This window comes from Garra rufa, unplaced genomic scaffold (assembly GCF_049309525.1).
Source record: "Garra rufa unplaced genomic scaffold, GarRuf1.0 hap1_unplaced_021, whole genome shotgun sequence".
NCBI classification, from domain to species: domain Eukaryota; kingdom Metazoa; phylum Chordata; class Actinopteri; order Cypriniformes; family Cyprinidae; genus Garra; species Garra rufa.
Window position 1 is genome coordinate 119,369 of NW_027394296.1, and position 21,631 is coordinate 140,999.

General features: G+C 31.5%; 3 protein-coding genes across 3 annotated transcripts in view; 2 read left to right on the top strand and 1 right to left on the bottom strand.

Annotated features, from left to right (window-relative positions):
* The window catches only part of LOC141315354 (alpha-catulin-like), a 97,660-nt gene extending 88,839 nt beyond the window's left edge, over positions 1-8,821 (top strand). Inside the window, exons 17-19 of the mRNA XM_073832688.1 lie at positions 368-487; positions 3,234-3,317; positions 5,382-8,821. Coding sequence (XP_073688789.1) covers positions 368-487; positions 3,234-3,317; positions 5,382-5,546 — 369 coding nt within the window. The 3' untranslated portion in view covers positions 5,547-8,821. The remainder of the gene's footprint in view (positions 1-367; positions 488-3,233; positions 3,318-5,381) is intronic.
* A 322-nt stretch (positions 8,822-9,143) lies between these two features.
* Positions 9,144-11,895, bottom strand: LOC141315355 (protein Abitram). The gene is made up of 6 exons (XM_073832689.1): positions 11,744-11,895; positions 11,528-11,579; positions 10,284-10,413; positions 10,088-10,164; positions 9,668-9,737; positions 9,144-9,568 (listed from the first exon to the last, which is right to left on the bottom strand). The coding sequence occupies exons 1-6, from the start codon at positions 11,808-11,810 to the stop codon at positions 9,434-9,436; spliced, it is 531 nt and encodes a 176-aa protein (XP_073688790.1). The 5' UTR covers positions 11,811-11,895; the 3' UTR covers positions 9,144-9,433.
* Positions 11,896-12,376: 481 nt separating this feature from the next.
* LOC141315351 (elongator complex protein 2) overlaps positions 12,377-21,631 on the top strand; it is a 36,489-nt gene continuing 27,234 nt past the window's right edge. Inside the window, exons 1-10 of the mRNA XM_073832686.1 lie at positions 12,377-12,508; positions 12,779-12,857; positions 13,045-13,115; positions 14,728-14,869; positions 16,597-16,674; positions 16,904-16,968; positions 17,047-17,113; positions 19,358-19,501; positions 20,436-20,519; positions 20,698-20,798. Of these exons, the coding sequence (XP_073688787.1) occupies positions 12,377-12,508; positions 12,779-12,857; positions 13,045-13,115; positions 14,728-14,869; positions 16,597-16,674; positions 16,904-16,968; positions 17,047-17,113; positions 19,358-19,501; positions 20,436-20,519; positions 20,698-20,798 (963 nt within the window). The remainder of the gene's footprint in view (positions 12,509-12,778; positions 12,858-13,044; positions 13,116-14,727; positions 14,870-16,596; positions 16,675-16,903; positions 16,969-17,046; positions 17,114-19,357; positions 19,502-20,435; positions 20,520-20,697; positions 20,799-21,631) is intronic.

The window sequence follows — 21,631 nt, forward strand, 5'->3', positions numbered from 1 at the left end:
TTTTGATTAATAATCTCAAACATGCCTGACCCACAATGCATTTCCTCAGCTGCAAGCAGAGCACTGCTAATGCAAATTGCTTACGTCCGTTTATTTATCCATCAGTTCAAATTCAGCAATTACCTCACTTTAGCAAACCTGTAATGCAGTTTTAGGTGAAAGTTTTAATTGGCGCTATTAGATTGTTAAATCTGTCCTTGCCGCAGGAAGTCCTGAAAGGCTTGTAGAAAGAAAAGCAATGCTATATGCATACAAAAACATACACGCTTACAAATTGTAATCTATTACTGATTGTAAATTACATTACATAAATTGTGTCTATGTACTACTTTAAATGTTAAGGCCATGTGTTGTGTCTGTGTTATAGTTGCTGGATGAAGACAGAATTCTTATTCTATCTGAGACAGAGAAGCTGTCAGCCGCATGTCAACAGCTTCAGGTCTGTGCCAAGACTCCGGTTCAGGGCAAGAGCGCCATCTTTCAGAAGGTAATGCAGCATAACAGCTACAGACTCTTCTTTTACATCAGTGAATGGAATAGTAAGACATATGTATATTAGGGATGTAACAATATCAAAATCTCATGATATGATAATATTGCGATATGAAGACCATAATACCATATTTATTGTGATTTGAAAAAAAATTTGGAAACAATTGGAAAAAATGTAAGATTTTGTACATTTCAAAGCTAAATGCTTCTGTCTAATGCACTTTAATAGTTAAAAATGAAGAGTTCCAACCCATGTTCTTAACTAAGAAAACTGAAGTCAGAAAAAAGTCAGTGAATTGACTTGTACCTAAACTACACTGCAGGCAAAAACACTGTTTTTTGAGATTTTGGGCTTTTTGGTGTTCCTGTTTTTTCAGACTAGTTGAAAGAAAACATCCAAAAGACACTGTTAAGTGTTTCTTTTATAGCACTTTATCTATTTGTGTCAATAGATTTCAGTTACAACACATATTTTTAAAGGCTGTTTTCTCAAAATTAGATTTTCTCCTAAACTGAGCCATAAATCTCCACTTCAATATGACTTACTCACACCAAACTGTACATTTTTATTCCTGTCTATATTCTGAAGGTATTTACAGAGGGATTTGTTCATATATAATTTGCTTGATTTTATACAACATTTTATTCCCCCCAAAATGGTAAAAAAATACATTGTTTTCTGAATTATGGAGTGACAAAATGAGATGCCCAAAATCCCCTCTGTAAAAACTTTTGACTCTAATGTCAAAAAAATTTAACAAGAATTTTGAAAATGACTTTCGCCAGTGTTTAGATTTTTGTACTAGAAATGTATGCAAATTAGCGCATATTTCATTAAATAATGCCTCATTTGCATATTTAAACCTTACATTTTAGAAAACTTGTAATACAAAAAATGTTTGTAATTATCAATGTAATCAATTAATTGGGTAAGTAAGGTGAAAACTATTCGTTTTTTATTTCATTTTTATTTTTACCCTATTCACCTGCAATGTCTCGCCTTAAAAAACAAAAAAGACAAATGAACAGTTGGAAAAATATAACATTTTGTACATTTTAAAGTTAAATTATTCTGTCTAATGCACTTTTAGAGTTAAAAATTAAGAGTTCCAACCCATGTTCTTAACTAAGAAAGCTTAAGTCAGTGAATTGACTTGTACCTAAACTTTGAGGGGAGACACTGCAGGCAAAAATGCAGTTTTTTTCATGCACCTGTCAAAGATTTGGGGCTTTTTGGTGTTTCATAAAGTGTTTTTTCAGACTAGTGGAAAGAAAATACCCAAAAGACACTGTTAAGTGATTCTTTTATAGCACTTTTTTCAGTTACAATACATATTTTTACAGGCTGTTTCTCAAAATTAGTTTTTTTTCCTACACTGAGCCATAAATCTCCACTTCAGTATGACTTACACACACCAAACTTTAAGTTTTTATTCCTGTCTATAAGGTTTTTACAGAGGGATTTGTTCATATAGAATTTGCTTGATTTTATACAACATTTTATTACCCCCCAAAATTGTAAAAAATACACTGTACACAAGGTTTATTTATTTTTTTCATAATTATGGAGTGACAAGATGAGATACCCAAAATTCCCTCTGTAATTTTTTTTGCTCTAATATGTCAAAAAAATTAAACAAGAATTTTGAAACTGACTTCATCCAGTGTATAGATTTATGTACTAGAAATGTATGCAAATTAACGCCTATTTCTTTAAATAATGGCTCATTTGCATATTTAAACCTAACATTTTAGAAAACTTGTAATTACAAAAATGTTTGCAATTATTAATGTAATCAATAAACCAGGTAAGTAAGGTGATAACTATTAGAGTTCACTGCATTCACTGTGAACTGAGCCTTTCTGTGGTGCGGAAAACACCGGATCACGAGCTAATTGCCAGAACTAAGTGCGCGCTTTGCTTTGAAATGAAGAGACTAAGCCATATTGTGCTTTCAGTTTTAGTTTGTTTGACAGATACTGCGTCAAAGCATGATGGCCCTAAACATAACTTTAAAGACCTTTTATATTATTAGGGATGTAACGATATTATCAATATCATGATTTTGCGATAGCCAAACTGTTTCGATATTATGGTCACATCACGTGAAAAAAGTGTGGTTTTTACAATATATTTAAACTTCTTATTCAAATTCACTTTAATTCATAGTTTAGAATCTGAGGATTAAAATGATATAGATTAATCTCAATTTAGACGTTTAAAGAGAACAATATAAACTAAAGTTTAAAGTCACAGGTCACTGCCACATGTGATTAGATAATAAATCTGTTTCTCCTGCAAATACACTGACGTTACTCTATTTCCTGACTCCATTTAACCTGATAAAATGGCATGCTGTCCAGGGTCATCCTTCTGTTTTGTTAAAGCAAAGGTCACAGCCAGAGGCAGGTTCAAATAGGTTTATAGAGGCTGTGTTCGTGTCGTGCTGTGGAGGCAAGAAAACGATCTCCGGAAAAACAAGCTGAATCAGAATCACCCAGCATGTCTTCAGGAGCCCTCGCGCGGTTTCCAAGCATATTATTTCGCAAAAACCAATTATATGTGAACCGGTCTGTTCCACAAATCACCTGTCAGAAATGTATAGATTGTTGTCGCTGCAAAATGATAGCTTGACTGAAATGTGGGCCCAAACAAGCAGCCATGGTGTACTTGTTAGTAAAACTGTATTTTTGGTAGTTTGGTCAGCTAATGATCCATCTGTTTTTCTCGTCTCGTTCAGGTCGACTCATCCATACAGAATACCAAAGGCATCTTGACAGTGGTGGTCTATTTACTGCCCGTCTGTAATAAGCTCAACAGAAAGGTGTGTAGCAAAATGAAGATCTAGATTAACTTTTTAATTTTATCCATATGTAGGTTGATGATATATATTTGTGTTTGCTCTCTTTATATATTTAGATTCCATATTTTTACTTAATCTTTACAAATTTCATAACTGGTTATTCAGTGTGTAGTGGCGGGTTAGAACAAAAACTGGTTAGGAATTAAAACGGTAACACTTAAGGTTCATTAGTTAACATGAACTAAGAATGAACATTACTTCTACAGCATTTATTCATCTTAGTTAATGTTAATTTTAGCATTTACTAATGCATTATTAAAATCACAAGTTATGTTTGTTAACATTTAGTTATTGCACTGTGAACTAACATGAACAAACAATAAACGACTGTACTTTTATTAACTAACATTAACAAAGATTAATAAATCGTGTAATGTATTGTTTGTTTATTTATGTTAGTTAATACATTACCTAATGTTAACAAATGACACCTTATTGTAAAGTGTTACCCTTAAACCATAAAAAACTTTAGTTACTTGAAATAAAATAACATATAAAAAACTAAACTTGATTAATTTCAGCTAGTTGTCACATTTCCTGTTTTCATTTAATTTAACTTGATATCATAAAACAACTACACTTAAAACTGAAATAAATTAAATACTATAGACAAAAACATACAAAAATACAAAAACACATAACATTTCTAAACTTTATAAAATATCAAAATAAAAATTAATTTAGATAATAAAAAATTAAGTCAAATAAAGTATAATAATAGTATCTTCATGCTTACAAAACACATAACAGAATCCCTAAACTTCTAACCAAATTGAAAAAACAAACAAAAAAAAACTAATTCAAATATTATAAAAAAGTGAAGTTAAATAAAAATAATACTATTTTCATGCTCACAAAAACACAACAAAATTCCTAAACTTTTAACTAAATAAAAACTAATTCAGATAATAACAAAAAATGAAGTAAAATAAAAAGTATTATAAAAAATAGTATCTTCATGCTAACAAAAACACATAACATTTCTAAACTTTATAAAATATCAAAATAAAAATGAATTTAGATAATAAAAAATTAAGTCAAATAAAGTATAATAATAAATACTATTTTCATGCTCACAAAAACACATAACAAAATTCCTAAACTTTTAACTAAATAAAAACTAATTCAGATAATAACAAAAAATTAAGTAAAATAAAAAGTATTATAAAAAATAGTATCTTCATGCTAACAAAAACACATTTCAACATTTCTAAACTTTATAAAATATCAAAATAAAAATGAATTTATATAATAAAAAATTAAGTCAAATAAAGTATAATAATAAATAGTATCTTCATGCTTACAAAACACGTAACAAAATCCCTAAACATTTAACTAAATTAAATTAAAAAAATTAAATATTAAAATAAAAACTACTTTAAATATTATAAGAAGTGAAGTAAAATAAAAATAATACTATTTCCATGCTCACAAAAACACATTAAAAAAACAAACTTTTAACTAAATAAAAACTAATTCAGATAATAATAAAAAAATGAAGTAAAATAAAGTATTATAAAAAATAGCATAACAAAATTCCTAAACTTGTAACTAAATTAAATCAAAAAAGAAAATACAAAAATAAAAACAAATTCAAATATGAATAAAAATCTATCTTCATGCTTACAAAAACACATAATTCCTAAACTTCTAGCTAAATAACAACTAATTCAGATAATAATACAAAATGAAATAAAGTAAAATAAAAATAATAGTCTTCATGCTTAAAAAAATTCAAAGCATCCTAAACTTTTAACCAAATTACATTTAAAAAAGAAACATATTAAAATTAAAAATGAATTCAAATATGAATAAAAGATTAAGTAAAATGAAGTAAAATAAAAATAATAGTATTTTATCATTGTTACAGATGCACAGATTCTAGCTGATTAATTAGTGATATATTTTGCATCTTGACTTATTGTTCTGGTGTGATTTATGTTCTGTTCCATGAATAAAAAAATTAATATGATCAAACCCTAGAGCATGTTTGTATTAAACTGTGTCTTTTACCTTTAATTTCAGTGTAAATCAGAACGCAGCTGTGTGGCTTCACCTCAGCACTGGAGGGAGAAGCAGCTGAGCACAACCGTGAGCGAGGAAACTCTGAATGGCAAAGGCTCCAACGGCTTTGGGGTCAAATCCTTGGAGCAGCACATGGCCAATCTAACATTCCTGGAGAGCAAATAGCTCTGAAAACCAAAGGCGCTTCTGCCTCTTCTCGCGCACACAGTGCATGGCAATGCACTCGCTCACATCGTGCCATTCTTTGTGCTTCAGCCCATTCGCTTTGTGGTGTACGATAGCGTTAGCATTACCAGCCTCATTCCAGATACCAAAAAAATATTAAAGAAAAATCCCTTCATTGCATGAGTTTAAGTCATTATGCGAATCTTTCAAGTGTAATGGCTGGTAAATAAGCTACGGTTTTAACCGAATATTCAGCTGCGTTTCTCGTGATTAGCCAACATTGAGGTGTACATGATAAAAGTTTTGATGCAAAAAACTCTGCACACTGTATTTAACATAACTGCCTCATGTACAAGTTGATGCCAAATATATCCGGTTTTAATCATCTTCCTACACTGGTCTTGCCACAGGGCAGTCTGCTCAATGCTCAAGGAAATTCAATGACTTTGGATTTTAGTATGAGAAATCAGCATCTTGATGTTCTGTTTGAGTGTTTACAGTAGGGAACATTACTTTCCAAAGAGGCATTTCTGAAGGACGATAATAAAAAAGACAGTTTTTTTAAAGGGATAGTTCTCCCAAACATGAACTTTCTGTTATCATTTACTTTCCCTCAAGTCATTCCTATGGAAGCCTGTTTCTGCCACTAAATTAAAAAAAAAAAAAAAAATTAATTGCGAGTCTACATAATTTTGAGAAATCAGTCAGAAGTCAGAATTGTGTCATATAAACTCACAATTGTAAGTTATAAAGTTAGAATTGTGAAATATAAATCGCAATTGCGAGTTATAGTTTCACAATTTTGAGAACCCTCAAAATTTGACTTTATAACTGGCAATTGGGAATTTAAATCTCACAATTCTGAGAAAAAGATACAAACTTGCATTTGCGAGAAAAAAGTCAAAATTGAGTTATCGCAATTCTGAAATAGTTTCTCAATTTTGTTTATATCTCACAGTTCTGACTTTATAACTCGCAATTGCAAATTTAAATGACAATTGTAAGAAAAAAAGTCAGAATTCCAAGAAAACAAAGTCAGAATTGCAAGATATAATATCGCAATGGGAAAAAAAGTCAATTGCGAGATACAAACTCAGATTTACAAAGAGAAAGTCAGAATTTTGACTTTATTTCTCACAAATGTGAGTTTATATCATGCAATTCTAAGAAAAAAGTTAAAATTGAGTTTATATCTCAATTCTGAAATAATTTCTCAAAATTATGAGTTTATATCTCACAATTCTGACTTTATAACTTGCAATTGCAAATTTAAATGTCAAAATCTAAGAAAGAAAGTCAGAATTGCCAGAAAAGTCAGAATTGCAAGATATAAACTCGCAATTACGAAAAAGTCAGAATTGCGAGATAATTGTGAAAAAAAAAAAATCAGAATTTCGGAATACAAACTCAGATTTACGAGAAAAAGTCAGAATTGCGAGATAATTGTGAAGAAAAAAAATCTGAATTGCCAGATACAAACTCGCAATTACGAAAAAGTAAGAGTTGCGAGATAATCGTGAAAAAAAAATCTGAATTGCGGAATACAAACTCAGATTTACGAGAAAAAGTCAGAATTGTGAGTTTATATTATGCAATTCTGAGAAAAAAGTCATAATTGGGTTTATATCTCACAATTCTGACTTTATAACTTGCAACTGCGTATTTAAATGTTTGTTCTAAGAAAAAAAGTCAGAATTGTGAGATATAAACCTGCAATTGAGAAAAATTCAGAATTGCGAGATACAAACTCAGATTTATGAAAAAAGTCTCACATTTTATCTCACAATTCTAACTTTATTTCTCACAAATGTGAGTTTATATTATGCAATTCTGAGAAAAAAGTCAGAGTTGAGTTTAAATCTCACAATTCTGACTTTATAACTCACAATTGCAAATTTAAATGTCAGTTCTACGAAAGAAAGTCAGAATTGTGAGAAAAATGTCAGAATTGCAAGATATAAACTTGCAATTACAAAAAAAGTCAGTTACAAGATACAAACTTAAATTTATGAGAAAAAGTCAGAATTGCGAGTTAATATCATGCAATTCTGACTTTATAACTTGCAGTTGCCAATTTAAATGTCAATTCTAAGAAAAAAGTCAGAATTGCAAGATATAAACTAAAAAAGGTGAGTTTTTATCTCACAATTCTGACTTTATTTCTCGCAATTGTGAGTTTATATCATGCAATTCTGAGAAAAAAGTCAGAATTGAGAATATATCTCGCAATTGTAAAATTATATCTCACAATTCTGACTATAACTTAAATTTAAATGTCAATTCTAAGAAAAAAGTTGCAAGATATAAACTCAGTAAAAAAAGTCAGAATAGCGAGATATAAACAGATTTACGAGAAAAAAGTCAGAATTAGTTTATTTCTAACAATTGTGAGTTTAAATGCAATTCTGAGTAAAAAAAAATCAAAATTGTGAGCTTATGTTTCGCAATTCTTTTTTTATTTTTGAGAATTGCAAGTTTTTCTCACAGTTCTGAGAAAAAAAAATCAAAATTGTGAGCTTATGTTTCGCAATTCTTTTTTTATTTTTGAGAATTGCAAGTTTTTCTCACAGTTCTGAGAAAAAAAAATCTAAATTGTAAAATAAGTCGCTACAACCTTTTTTTATTTTTAATTCAGTGGCTTCTATACACTTGTATGTGGAAACAGGCCTGTATGACGTCTGTGAAACACAAATAAGTGATTCGGAAGTCTTTAAAAACCCCATTGACTTTTATTCTATGGTCAAGAAAAGTTGAAACATATTTCAAAACGTCATCTTTATGTTCCACAAAAGATCATACAGGTTTGGAACGACTTGAAGGCAAGTAAATAATGACGGAATTTTCACTTTCAGACAAACTGTCCCTTTAAATGTACTTGCGTAGGAGTGACAGCCTTGTAATAGTATTGACTGCCTTGTAGGTCACTGTGATTTGTATTTTTACGTCAGTCCTAACAATATAAGTCAAGCTTTGGTACATTTAACCTAAAAGGTTAGAGTCAGACGGTATATAAATCAATAGTTTAGGCTGTCGTGTACTGAAGAGCAACTTTAGTATGGCACAGATTAAAAGGCTCTTCAGAATTGGGTTTCCATTCACACACAGATTCTAGTTGATACTTTGCTAAAATGTTTCTCCAATTTCTACTTAAGTCAGTCAAACCCATAAGCTTTAGAGATGACTGTGCAGCTATGACCTTGAGTTGTATTAGTGTTGGACCATTGAATGATTGTGAAATCAGAAACAAAATCTAAATATACGTTATTTTTCTTAAATGTTTATGTCTGAGTGATTTATTCATGCACATGACGCATGCAGTTTTTCATGTTATGTTATGTAAATGTATGTAACTTATTATCTGTACAATCTCTTTGGGAAAATTACTGTTCAGATGGCTGTTAATTGTTTTAAGAGCACTGTCCTTAGTTGTAACTGAATAAAAACATAAACATATAAGAGGCAGTTGAATACGCTCAGAAGGGAGCTGTTACTTTTTTTTAGCATTTACTCAGACTGTAATGATCTCCAAAAAGTTAGAGCTATAAGCAGTTTTATAGCAACCAGAAGGGAAATAATGAGTCTTTGAGGACAGACCTGTTACTTCTCAAATTAAACCCTTTTTAATGAAACAAACTAAATACCCATGACACTGGCATTGTTACACATCTAATGAATAGTGGTCCAACAAAATGCACTCCAGTGAAATCCAAGACTGTTCTGGATCCAGCAGACAAGTCTTCTTTTCTTCAAATTGTCTTTTTTTTTTTTTTTTTATGTAAGTGGCACATAGCCATGATCCCTCTGACGTTTTTACCTGCTTGAAGCAATTATTCTTCAAAAGAGACTCAGCAGTCAGTCAGTCAGCAGCTTCAAAGTGCAAATTGATCTCAGCAAGGCTCTTCTTGTTGGTTTCTTTTCGTCAGAACCTCTTCATATTGTTCTCTGGTCAGAAGGCCTTCAGTGATACTCTTACTCTCTTCAAATTTAGGCAATATTACCGCTATGTATCCCTCTGTGGAAGGCTGTGACAAAAGAATGCACAATTAACATTTACATCTTCATTTTGGAAAAGGTTAAAAGGAGATTTTTCATTTTATATTTTAAGCTGTAATGAAAGTCACCTTTTCTAATAACAGATCTGGCTTGTTCAGAATGGCTTCATTTACTTCTAGGAGACGTCCTCTGATACAGCTGGGGAAATAAGAAGTGAATTGACATTTTAAGATTATAGAAACTCAATGTATCCACCTTTTTCTTCATGTAGGAGTTGGCACAGCCATTTGTAAATTTTTTTAGCTGTCTAAAACGGCTTGTTTTGCTGCTTGTTATTGCAAATTGGTGTGTTTTGCCATATTATTTGAATGTATGATCTTAATGATGAACACACTGGTTTGTAGTGCAAACAGTTTTACTGTTTACTGCATGTTGTTCTTCTTCTCGCTATTTCCCTAAAGCGGCTAATGAAATGTAAGTCTCACCCATAGACTTACTTCCGTGTTAAAGAAAAAGGTAGATATCCAATGGCAGTCTGTGTAACTGACCTGAATATAGTGTATTCCTGTTCATCTGTACACGTTATTCTACACAGAGGCGCAAACTCTGTCAGGAACTGACCACCCTGCAGAATAAATCATACTTGGTGATCATGTTCAGGGAAAGTGTAAATTAAGATATACAAGTAATTAATCAAAACCCTGTAGTGTATTCAAAGTGAAAATCAAAGGCAAAGATACTCACTCGCTTTGACTTTCCAGACACCTTGTTCTTTAGACGGCTGCATCCATCGCTGATCTGGTAATTTATGTTTTTAATTTTTCGCCCATTCTGAAAGACAGGATGAGACTCTGCAAGTGTGATGACGCATATCCTGATAAGAAGAAGAAAGAGTTATGCTTTCACAGCAAAGGTAAGTTTAGAGGGTTTTTTCTCCAACTATCAACACTTATGAAAATAAAGAAGAGTGGACATATGGGCATTCATTGCATTATGAACATTTCCAACATGGTGCATTTCAATCTATATCATTAGAATCTATTAGTTAATCAAATTAGTTGACTGTGTAAGTATTCAAAATTTCTGAAGAATGTATATGAACCATGTCATACAATAAATATAAATAGAGTGTTTTCACGAAGCGTCATTAATTGGTGGCACTGAACGTAAAAAATGCCAGTGAACCAAGCGAAACTTGCATATTTTCCAGATTACTGCAGCTGAAAATGGCCAAATATTGTCATGTTTTGGGCTTTGCTAGTCGGTCAGACCGGGAAAAACATTTGGAGTACTATAGACTGCCAAAAGTTATAACAAATCAAGGAAAGGAGTGCAAAAGACTGTCTGAGGAAAGAAGACGTTTGTTGCTGGCCAAACTGAGTGCAAGAATCTTGACAACATTCGTGCTTGTTCTTATCATTTCTGGTCAGGTAGGTGAAATATTAGGCTAATATCTTAATTAATACTGCTCATACTCATCTTTACCGCCTATTAACTAACAAACTTTGTCAAAATATTGCACTTTTTCCTGCTTACTAAGTCCTTCTCTATATGATTTAGCAGCTTCCACACGTTATTTTCGTGGTTTAGACAGCATACGTTAGTAAAACATGTATTTAGTAGTATATTAAATGTGCAGTCCATGCTGTAATCCGCGCATCCGGGTAACTTACCAAATCGTGATTTAAGTGCAAAACCTCTATAGTTGGTTTAGATTATTGTGGTTTAAAATATGTAATAATATATCTATAGTTTTTAAGATTTAAAGTCTGGATCTGGGATTCATGTACAGATTTAAATATATACAAACGATGCATTAAATAGTTTCTAAGAGAGTTATAATGTGATACTTATATAACATACATTAAACTTGCTATCCGCTAGTTTAAATAAAAATAAAGTTTGCAAAAGTTTACGTAGTTGAACAAACACTCAGAAAACTGCACAGTAAAAAGAATGTATAGAGAATATATCTAAGTTAACGTTACCTGTTGGAGTGCTGTAGAATGCAGTGATCCTCACATGCTTTTCCTTTCAGATCTACACAAGAATATACACCAACACAGCAATTAATCTTAACGTTTGTTAAAAGTACATATTAAAACACGCCTTTGAGCGCTAATTTAAACATGCATTAGGCTGCAGTGAAAACAATTGACAAATGCTGACAAAATTGACAATACCGATCAGAATATATTAGTTACCAGTTCTATACCAGCGAGTAAAATAACGATCGATTACTGATGGGGCTTTCTTTTCAGTGTCTTCCATATCAACACCACCGACAGCAATTATTTTAAAAAAGAAAAAAACACTTTAGAGAGGCTGATACACTCTGCTCATGTCTAAACAGTGATGTTTGAAGCCGGACGACAAATCAAGTCACACAAAAAAATGTCCGGTCTGAATTTACATCCGGTTACGCTAAATTGCGTTATCTGAGGGTGTTTTGAATAACGTCTTGGGTCTGATAATAAATGCAAACCAATTGGTATTCAATCCAGTTCAACTGTATTTTTAGAGAAACATATTTTAAATACCTCTTTCAGGAACTACTATCGTGGCATATTCTCCCGGTTTTTTTTAAGTGTAACACACAGCAGCGTCGAAGATGGCGAGGAAGAGGTCTCTGCAGAGCAAACGTGGGCGTTTCTGAATTTTGTGGGTGTTTTCAAACTGCTGGGTGTTTCTAAATCATGATATCGAAATGATTCCCTTTACCTAACCCCACCCCTAAACCTACCGTCACTATGACGTCAGCCAATCAGGTACCATGGTCTAAAAACGCCCCGATCTAGTAACTCCCATTACTTTCCTGCAGAGACCTATACTTGAAGATGGCAGCGCATGTAATGGACACATGTCATGTTTCTTGTTGTGCAAATCGCACTCCTAATGTTGTGTCATGGGGCAGAGGGGGTCTCATCGCATTTGGGACATGTAATTCAGTTGCCCTTTATAATCCACAGGTACTAGCTAACGTTATATGATTGTTCACTTGATTTAGTTAAGATGATGGTGATGCTCTGTGGCATGTTATTATGAACTTATAAATTCCGATTAATGCAGTAATGTGCAAACTATAAACTAATACCCATGTTTGGAGTATACATTCGGATGAAACCGTTTTATAGTAAATGTCTTTAGTGTTTAATAAACTGTCAGAAAAGAAATGTGACAGGTGACTGTGAGATTGTGACTGGTTTGTCTTATCCAATTTGTTTATTAATTGTTATCAGGAAATAAGAATCGTTGAGCTGCTGAATAAACATACCGGAAGGGTGAATGCTGTCCAGTGGGTTCACAAACAAGACTGCAGTAAGTGTTTTACTTTAACCATCATTAATAAATGTAAAATAGGCTGTAACAGGTATTTCAGTTTCAGAGGTATGAAAAAGTATGAAATCTTGTATTTTTATGCACAGCCATTATTCAGTTCTCTGTCACTTTAAGACACAATTAAAACAAAGGAACTTGTAAAAACATAAGCTGTCTATTTCTCCAGGTTCAGAAACCCAGCTGGTATCTGGTGGATCAGATAATAATGTTATTGTCTGGGAGAAGCAGGATGGGAAGGTATGTGTTTACAATAAAAACAAATATCAACACTGACAACACTGAGTCGTTTCTGTTGTGCAGTACATTGGATAAAATTTTAAATAAAAAATAAACAGCTTTTAAAGATGCATTTGTTTTTAACGTATACTACCAGTCAAAAGTTTTTGAACAGTATGATTTTTAATGCTTTTTAAAGAATTCTCTTCTGCTCTTCTCTTCAGCAAAAGCTGTAATATTGTGAAATATTTTGACTATTTGAAAAATAACTGCTTTCTATTTGAATACATTTTAAAATGTAATTTATTCCTGTGATCAAAGCTACATTTTCAGCATCATTACTCCAGTCTTCAGTGTCACATGATCCTTCAGAAATCATTCTAATATGCTGTTTTGCTGTTCAAGAATTATTATTATATTATCAGTATTTAAAACAGTTGAGTAAATTGTTTTCATGATTCTTTGATGAATAGCATTTATCTGAAATGAAAAGCTTTTGTAGCAGTATACACTATACCATTGAAAAGCCTGAAGTCAGTATAAGTTTTTTTTCTGGGAAAGAAATTATATAAATGAATACTTTTTTTTTTTTTTAAGCAAGGATGCTTTAAATTGATCAAAAGTGATGATAAAGACATTTATAATGTTACAAAAGATTTATAGCTCTGATAAATGCTGTTCTTCTTAACTTTATATTGATCAAAGAAACCTGAAAAAAACTCTACTTAGCTGTTTTCAACATAATAATAAAAAATGTTTTTTTTTTTTAGCTGCAAATCAGAATATTAGAATGATTTCTAAAGGATCATGTAACTGGAGTAGTGATGTTAAAAATTTAGCTTTGAAATCACAGGAATAAAGTACATTTCAAAATATATTCAAATAGAAAACAGTTATTTTAAATAGTACAAATATTTCTAATTTGTATTGTTTGTGCTCTACTTTGGATCAAATAAATGCAGACTTGGTGAGCAGAAGAGACTTCTTGAAAAACATTAAAAATCTTACTGTTCAAGAACTTTTGACTGGTAGTGTAAACATAAAGATGAATTTTTAGGCGGCCTTTTATTTATTTATTTATTTATTTTTTAGCTAGGTCTGATTTTTATATCACTGTCCACTGGGTTTTCACACAGTGGGTTTGAATTTTTTTCCCTTTATAAAAAAACCCATTCATTTAAAAATTGCATGTTGTGTTTACTTGTGTTATCTTTGATTAATATTTAAATTTTCTTTGATAATCTGAAACATGAAAGTGTGACAAACATGCAAAAAAAAAAAAAATCATTAAGGGAGCCAACACTTTTTCACACCATTGTAACTAATTGTTTTCCTATCTTAATAGGTTTGTTGCAATTTGCTCAGATCCTCAATGGTATAATCCGGTGGAAAAACAAGGGAAAATAGTTTTAGAAATGGATTTGAAAGATTATCAGATTTTTTTTTGTCACACTGTAAACCATCCTGTTTGATAAAATTACAGAAATCGGCATGTTAAATGTCCAAAAGAAACTACAGAACAGAAATGACCCAACTTTGTCAGTTATGGACTTTAAATTTGTGATATTCTGTTAAATTTGTCTGTAAATGAATAAATGCAAATGGGGTTGAGTTTGTCCATCTTCTGCTGCAGTTCACAGCATGCGCAGTGTGTTCAGGCCACTCAGGGCCTGTGTGTGCAGTGGATGCCTTGTCTCTATCCTCCTCTCAATTACTGGTGGCCTCAGCGTCTTCTGACTCCACTGTTAAACTCTGGACATGCAGTTCTGATACAGGTAAAATAGGAAGTAAGCTTTCTGTTCATCATAAAAGTGTAATTGTAAAATATGCAGTCAATGTTTTTGTTTTTTGTTTTTTTTTTAATAAGGACTTTTCAAATTTTCCAAGCCTGACATCTGCTGGTTGGTTCTTGTAAATGAAAAGTAGCGCATATACAGTAGTTCAAAATCAGTTTGTCATTAGAGATACAGTAGAATCTGCCACTGATGTCAGCAACTAAGAACAACAAAAAGTAAATAGTACAACAAATAGAAATATTCTAAATGTGTGTGTATATATTTAATATGCACTGCTGTACTCAGTAAGTCAGTAATTTATTTATATATATATATATCCAGCAAGGATACATTGAATTCACAGTAAAGACATTTTATAATGTTACAATGCAAGAGTCCTGTTGTTTCCATGAAGGGTAACTAAGACTGCATGCTTCTGTGAACCTTCAACGGAGCAGATTTTTTTCTGAACTCTTCCCCAGATGTGTGGCTTGATGCAATCCATTTTCTGAGCTCTGCAGGCAGTTTTTTTATTTTATCTTATTTTTTACCTCAGGGCTAGGTTTATTCTCTAATATGCTTTTTCAGCTGTTAGAACTTTTAAATGTGTTCCTTTCCAAATCATACCCATTCAATTGAATTTGCCACAGGTTAACTTCACTCAAAGTGTAGTAACATCTACAAGCAATATGAACACTCTTGAGCTTTATTTCAACTGTCCCAGATAAGGGTATGAATACTTATGCAATGGAATCATTTTTTTTTTTTTTTTTTAATACATGTGCAAAGATGTTAAAAACATGTATGTTTTTTTTTTTTTGCTTTGTCATTAAGGTGTATAGAGTGTAGATTGATGTGGGGAAAAATACATTTAAAGCAGTTTAACATAAGGCAGCAACATAACAAAAAATTCTTTAAAAAGAATCTTTTAATGTCATCTAATGATTCTTGTTCTAAATACACCTGACAAGATTTTTTAGTATATGAACTATTGTTACACTGAATGACTTTTTTTCTCTGTTTATCATAGTAAAATGTATAATAGTTATAATTTTTGCTTAGAGAAGTCAAATTAAACAGGACAAAATTTAAAGCCATATTAAACTTTCATTGTTTTGAGCCCTATATCTAATATATATATATACTGTATACATGCCTTGTTTGTTGACTTTTTTTCATACAAGTCACCTTAACTTGTTATAAGTAGAGGCTCATTATGATCAAAACTGGTTGTAACTCTATTTTTGTTCCTTAAAAACAATTAGAATTGTAAACTCTAAGTGAAAGCACAGGCATCATTTATTCGTTTCACCTGCTTTCTTTCTGATGTACAGAGAGAGTAAAATTTTATTGACTATTTAAAAAGTGGCACGTGAAAGCAATATATAGTAGGGTAAATGCAATATTTCTGTATTGTTTTGACAAACTTTTGAGTCACACGATGATGATGATGATGAGTTGCATCATTCCGCTAACATTAAAATGACAGTAATCTAATGAGCTGTCTGCCAAAACGCAGAAACCAACTTCTTTTGAGTGCATTATTTTTTTTTTTTTAAATTAGCACAGGAGATGATTTCTGGTTTTCCGGGTAATTGGTCTAATATCGATATTTTTTTGGATTAATAATAGCCTAATTTAAAATAAGTTATTATTTTTTTAATAAGAATTCATCACGACTTAGACAGGTTCATTTTCATGTGAGGTGTTTCTGTTCTCTTCATTAGCTGAATGCCTTCAGACCGTATCTTTTGGGAGCGGGTTCATGATGGATGTCTCCTTGGCGCTGTTGCCAGGCAGCAGAGGTAAGCTGCGCCTGCTGTTCCATGTTGATTTGCTATATTGTCCAGCCCTATCATGTTAAAATCTCATTCTGTGCTTTAAATGTGTCCTGGGGGTGACGTTGGTCTGCCTCTTACATTATTCACGCCTGGACTGTAGCTGTATTTTGCTTCTAGATGCTGTGAATAGACTTAGTGACTTGTCTGCCTTGTGTATTCGTGTGAATGAGGAGGATAATTACATCTCTTGCAGTTCCAGTACTTGCCTGTGGGGGAGATGACAGCAAAGTTCACCTGTATGTGCAGCTCAATGGACAGGTAAGACTATCAGATGTCTTTGCTTTATATTAATGATGTTTGTATTTTGTGTGTGATGTTAACTGGGCGTGTGTTTAGTTTCAGAGGCTTCTGACTCTGACAGGACATGAGGATTGGGTTCGATGTGTGGAGTGGGCCACTAAAGGTAGGACCTCTGAATGGAATAAATGTGCTTAGAAAGTATTTTATTAAGAGGAAGTAAAATGAAGCATGTTTTATGACCGTAAGACCCCATACAAAAACATGCATTTAGTACTTATACTGCCATTTAATAGTTTGGTGTCAGTTTTTTTTTTGAGAAGAAAGTAATATGTTTAATGCATTTCATTGATTACACATTTTGTTACAGTCGTTTTTAATGTTACCTACATTAAATGCTATTATTTTGAATTTACTGTTAATTGAAGAATCCTGAAGAAAAATGAAACCAAAATATCAAGCAACACAGCTTTAATAATTTGAAAATTCAGCTTTGTTACCACAGGAATAAATAATTTGCAATGTTACTGTTCTTACTGTATTTTTATAAATTTAAAAGACTTACTAACTTAGTTAATACTTAATAAATTAGCAAATAAACATTTCAAATTTTACAGCCTTCCATGAGGGAAATAATAAATAAATATATAAATGACTCAAAAAGTGATTTGTATAAATAAATAAATTGTAATAATTCACTAAATTACTGTTTTTTTGAATGCAGCCTTGATAGATGTAGTAGACTTTTTAAATAAATTAGCAGATAAATGTATTTAAAATTTTACAGCCTTCTGTTGGGGACAAAATAAATAAAATAATGTTTTTATTCAAGTAAATGCAGCCTTGGTAAACATAATAGACTTTAATAAATTAGGAAATAAACATCTATGAAATTTTACAACCCTCTGTGGGGAGAAAAAGAAATATAAATAAATAAACAAATAAATAAATTACTCAAAAAAGTGCTTTGTAGGAATAAATAGGTTGTAATAATTCACATTATTACTGTTTTTACTGCATTTTTATTAAAATAAATTTAGCCTTGAAATACATAATGGACTTTTTAAATTAATTAGCGGATAAACATATTTAAATTTTACGGCCTTCTGTGGGGAAAAAAATAAATATAAATAAACAAATGACAAAATAAATGCTTTGTAGGAATAAATTAATTGTAATAATTCACAATATTTTTGTTTTTACTGTGTGTTTTTTTATTCAAGTAAATGCAGCCTTGGTAAACATAATAAACGTTTTAATAAATTAGCAAATGAACATCTATAAAATTTTACAGCTCTCTGTGGGGACAAAAATAAATATAAATAAATAAATGACTCAAAAAAAGTGCTTTGTAGGAATAAATAGATTGTAATAATTTGCAATATCACTGTTTTTACTGTATTTTTTAATTGAAATAAATTAGCCTTGATACACACAATGGACTTTTAAAATAAATTAGCGGATAAACGTTTAAAATTGTACAGCCTTCTGTGGGGGGAAAATAAATAAATAAATGACAAAATAAATGCTTAGTAGGAATTAATTAATTGTAATATTTTACAATATTACTGTTTTTACTGTAATTTTATTCAAATAAATGCAGGCTTGGCACATGTAATAATTCTTTAGTAAATTAGCAAGAAAGCATCTAAAACATTTTACAGTCTTTTGTGGGGAAAAAAGAAACATTAATTAATTAATTAATTAATTACACAAAAAAGGTGCTTTGTGGGAATAAATAGATTGTAATCATTTGCAATGTTACTGTTTTTACTGAATTTTTATTCCAAAAATAATATATTACACATGTAATATGTAATAGATATGTAATAACATGCAATAGACTTTTAAAATAATTAGCAGATAAACATTTTACAGCTTTCTGTGAAGCATAATTAAATAAATAATTTGACTATTTAGTTGCTTCTTTCTAAAATGATTATCATTATTTTATTGGCTATTTATTAAAACATATGGACCATCCAAATTTACTGTTTTACTTGGAGATAAATCCACATAGAAAAGTAGAATCTGGTCTTGGACTTCTCATTACTGTGATACAGTAAATTAAAATGGTTTTATGTGTTTGTGCACATTTTAAGCTGATTTTAATTACAAACTAGCTCATGAAAAACATCAAAGCAATTGTGGGGTGAAATATGATGTGCATAATGTTTTCGTGAATTTTGGCTTTAGAGTTGAAGTCTAAGACCCATTAAATACATATGATACAATACTGGCAGTGAAATAGTCCAAGGATATATAAAATGCACCACCCTAAGGAGCCAGTATTGTTGTTTTCACTCTCACATTCTTAAATAATGCATGAAACAGGCACTTGCTGCCAACTAAAGGCACTGTAACTGAAAAATACAAGTGGGAAAGCCTCACATACTACTTTTTTGTGTAGATGGAGAGCTCTGGCTAGCCAGCTGTTCACAGGACTGTCTGATCAGAGTGTGGAGACTGTTTGCCAAGACTGCCTCTGAGCCAGACCAGCAGACTGACGCCGTTATCAAAATGAAGGAGAATGTTTTTCAAGTGTCTGGAGATGGTGAGGCTGGAGGTTTTGTGTGATTGTAATTCAATTGTGTAATGACTTGTATAAATATTGTTGAGTTGATTAGCTGCTTGATTATCTCTTTTGAAACCATGTCTTGGCCTATAGAAATAGAAACACAAAATCAAGAATTACATATATAATATTTTCTAATCCGAGTCCTAAAATGAACTTGCCAGGATCCAAATGCAAGACTTTGTCTAGTAATGACTTCAAGTAATGAACATTGTTGGGGATAGCACACTACAAGTAATGCGAGTTATGTAATCATATTACTTTTTTTAACTAACTAGCAAAGTAATGCATTACTTTTGGATTTAGAAGAAAATATCTGAGTTTTTCAAATAAGTAATGCCAGTTACTTTTTTCCCCATTTATTGATTGTAAGCTCCATATTGAGAGAAACTGGTAGTAAGATGTTACTCTAGTTCTAGAATAAATGTGAATATGCATTAATTCATCTCACTCACAAAAAAAACTGATTCAGTATTCCTCAAAATGAATAAAAACTGTGAAATGCAACTCAGAATATGACACAAACTTGTAATAGTTAAATAATACAAATATCCTTTATGTATTTAATCCCATGTTACTGACCAGTGTCTTTGCTGCTGACCTTCGATGATCCAGTTCCACCATACGAATAAGCAAAAATCACTCAAGATAAACTAACATTTGTTCTATTTTTTTATTGCTGAAGAGTGTTGAACTTTCTTCTTCTGCGTTCCACTGTACGGACGTGAATTTGCTTTTTCTTCAGCCTCAGGCTTTGGGTGTGAAAGAGCTTTTACATTTGCCAAAAATAGAACTTTTTATATTAAAAACAAGCAAGCAAGCCCTGCTTAGATTTAAAAAGTAATGTAACACATTAGTTTACATAAAAAGTAACTAAGTAATGTAAATGAACTGCTTATTTTTTCTGCTCTAGAGTTTGCGGTGACTCTTGAAACAGTTCTGGCTGGCCATGAAAACTGGGTTTATGGAATTCACTGGCAACCTCCGTGTGTCAAAGGTATTTGTGAATGCAGCATGTTGTGATTAGTAAGCATAAGCTGATTTTTTTTTTCTTCATATCACTGTAATGTGCTGTAAAAATTATTTTCATTTTGATATATAATTTATCATGTTTGTATTATTTTTATTTATCCAGTCTCTACCTCTGTTTTATTACTTGATGTCTCCCCCTGCAGGCGACTCAGTGGAACAGACCCTGAGGCTGCTCTCTGCCTCAACGGACAAGACCATGATTTTATGGGGGCCAGAGGAAGATTCAGGCATGTGGGTGGAGCTGGTAAGTTACCTGGTTTTCTACATAAATACCGATATTGATAAAATTAGGCGATGAATTAGAATATTCATTTGAATTTCCAGAAGACTTGAGAAATCTAGCTTCAGTTTTCTTCAGCCTTTCAATGTGAGTACAATATAGAAAAGGTAGAACATTTTGGGATAGAGAGAGAACAAATGAGCTTCGGACAATTTCAGAGTTGAACTCTAATGTGTTAAACACATTGCTCTACCACTGTGCCATGACAAAATTCACAAAATTCATTGCTAAAGTAGTTTATAATAAAAGAATACAATGATAAATAATAGAATACAATTAAATAAAAAATAGAACATAAATTCTAATGATGCATTTTAAAGGGATAGATCACCCTAAAATGAAATTTCTGTCATTAATTACTCACCTTCATGTTGTTCCAAACCCATAAGACCTTTGTTCATCTTCGGAACACAAAGTAAGATATTTTTGGTGAAATCCGCGTAATATCCATGTCCTTCCTGAAAGAGCTGAAAAACGATTAGTCGCGATTAATCTATTCAAAATAAAAGTTTATGTCTACATACTGTATGTGTGTGTACTGTGTATATTTATTTATGTATATATAAATACATGCATATTGTAAAAATATTTGTATGTTTTGTATGTATTGTATGTAAACACTTGTATAAACATTATATTTAAATATTAATATTTTTCCTTAATATACACGTATGTGTGTGTATTTATATATACACAGTACACACACATAGTATGTAAACAAACTTTTATTTTGAATCGATTAATCGTTTTGCAGCTCTACTTGAAAGTGGTAGTTGCTGTCTATGCAGGATCAGAAA

Excerpts from the sequence above, each read along its gene's own strand:
- LOC141315355 (XM_073832689.1), bottom strand. The coding sequence starts at position 11,810 with ATGGAAGACACTGAAAAGAAAGCCCCATCAGTAATCGATCGTTATTTT. Across the intron at positions 11,580-11,743 it reads TACTCGCTGGTATAGAACTG|ATCTGAAAGGAAAAGCATGT; the intron begins GTAACTAATATA and ends ATTCTTGTGTAG. Across the intron at positions 9,738-10,087 it reads CAGGAATACACTATATTCAG|CTGTATCAGAGGACGTCTCC; the intron begins GTCAGTTACACA and ends TTATTTCCCCAG.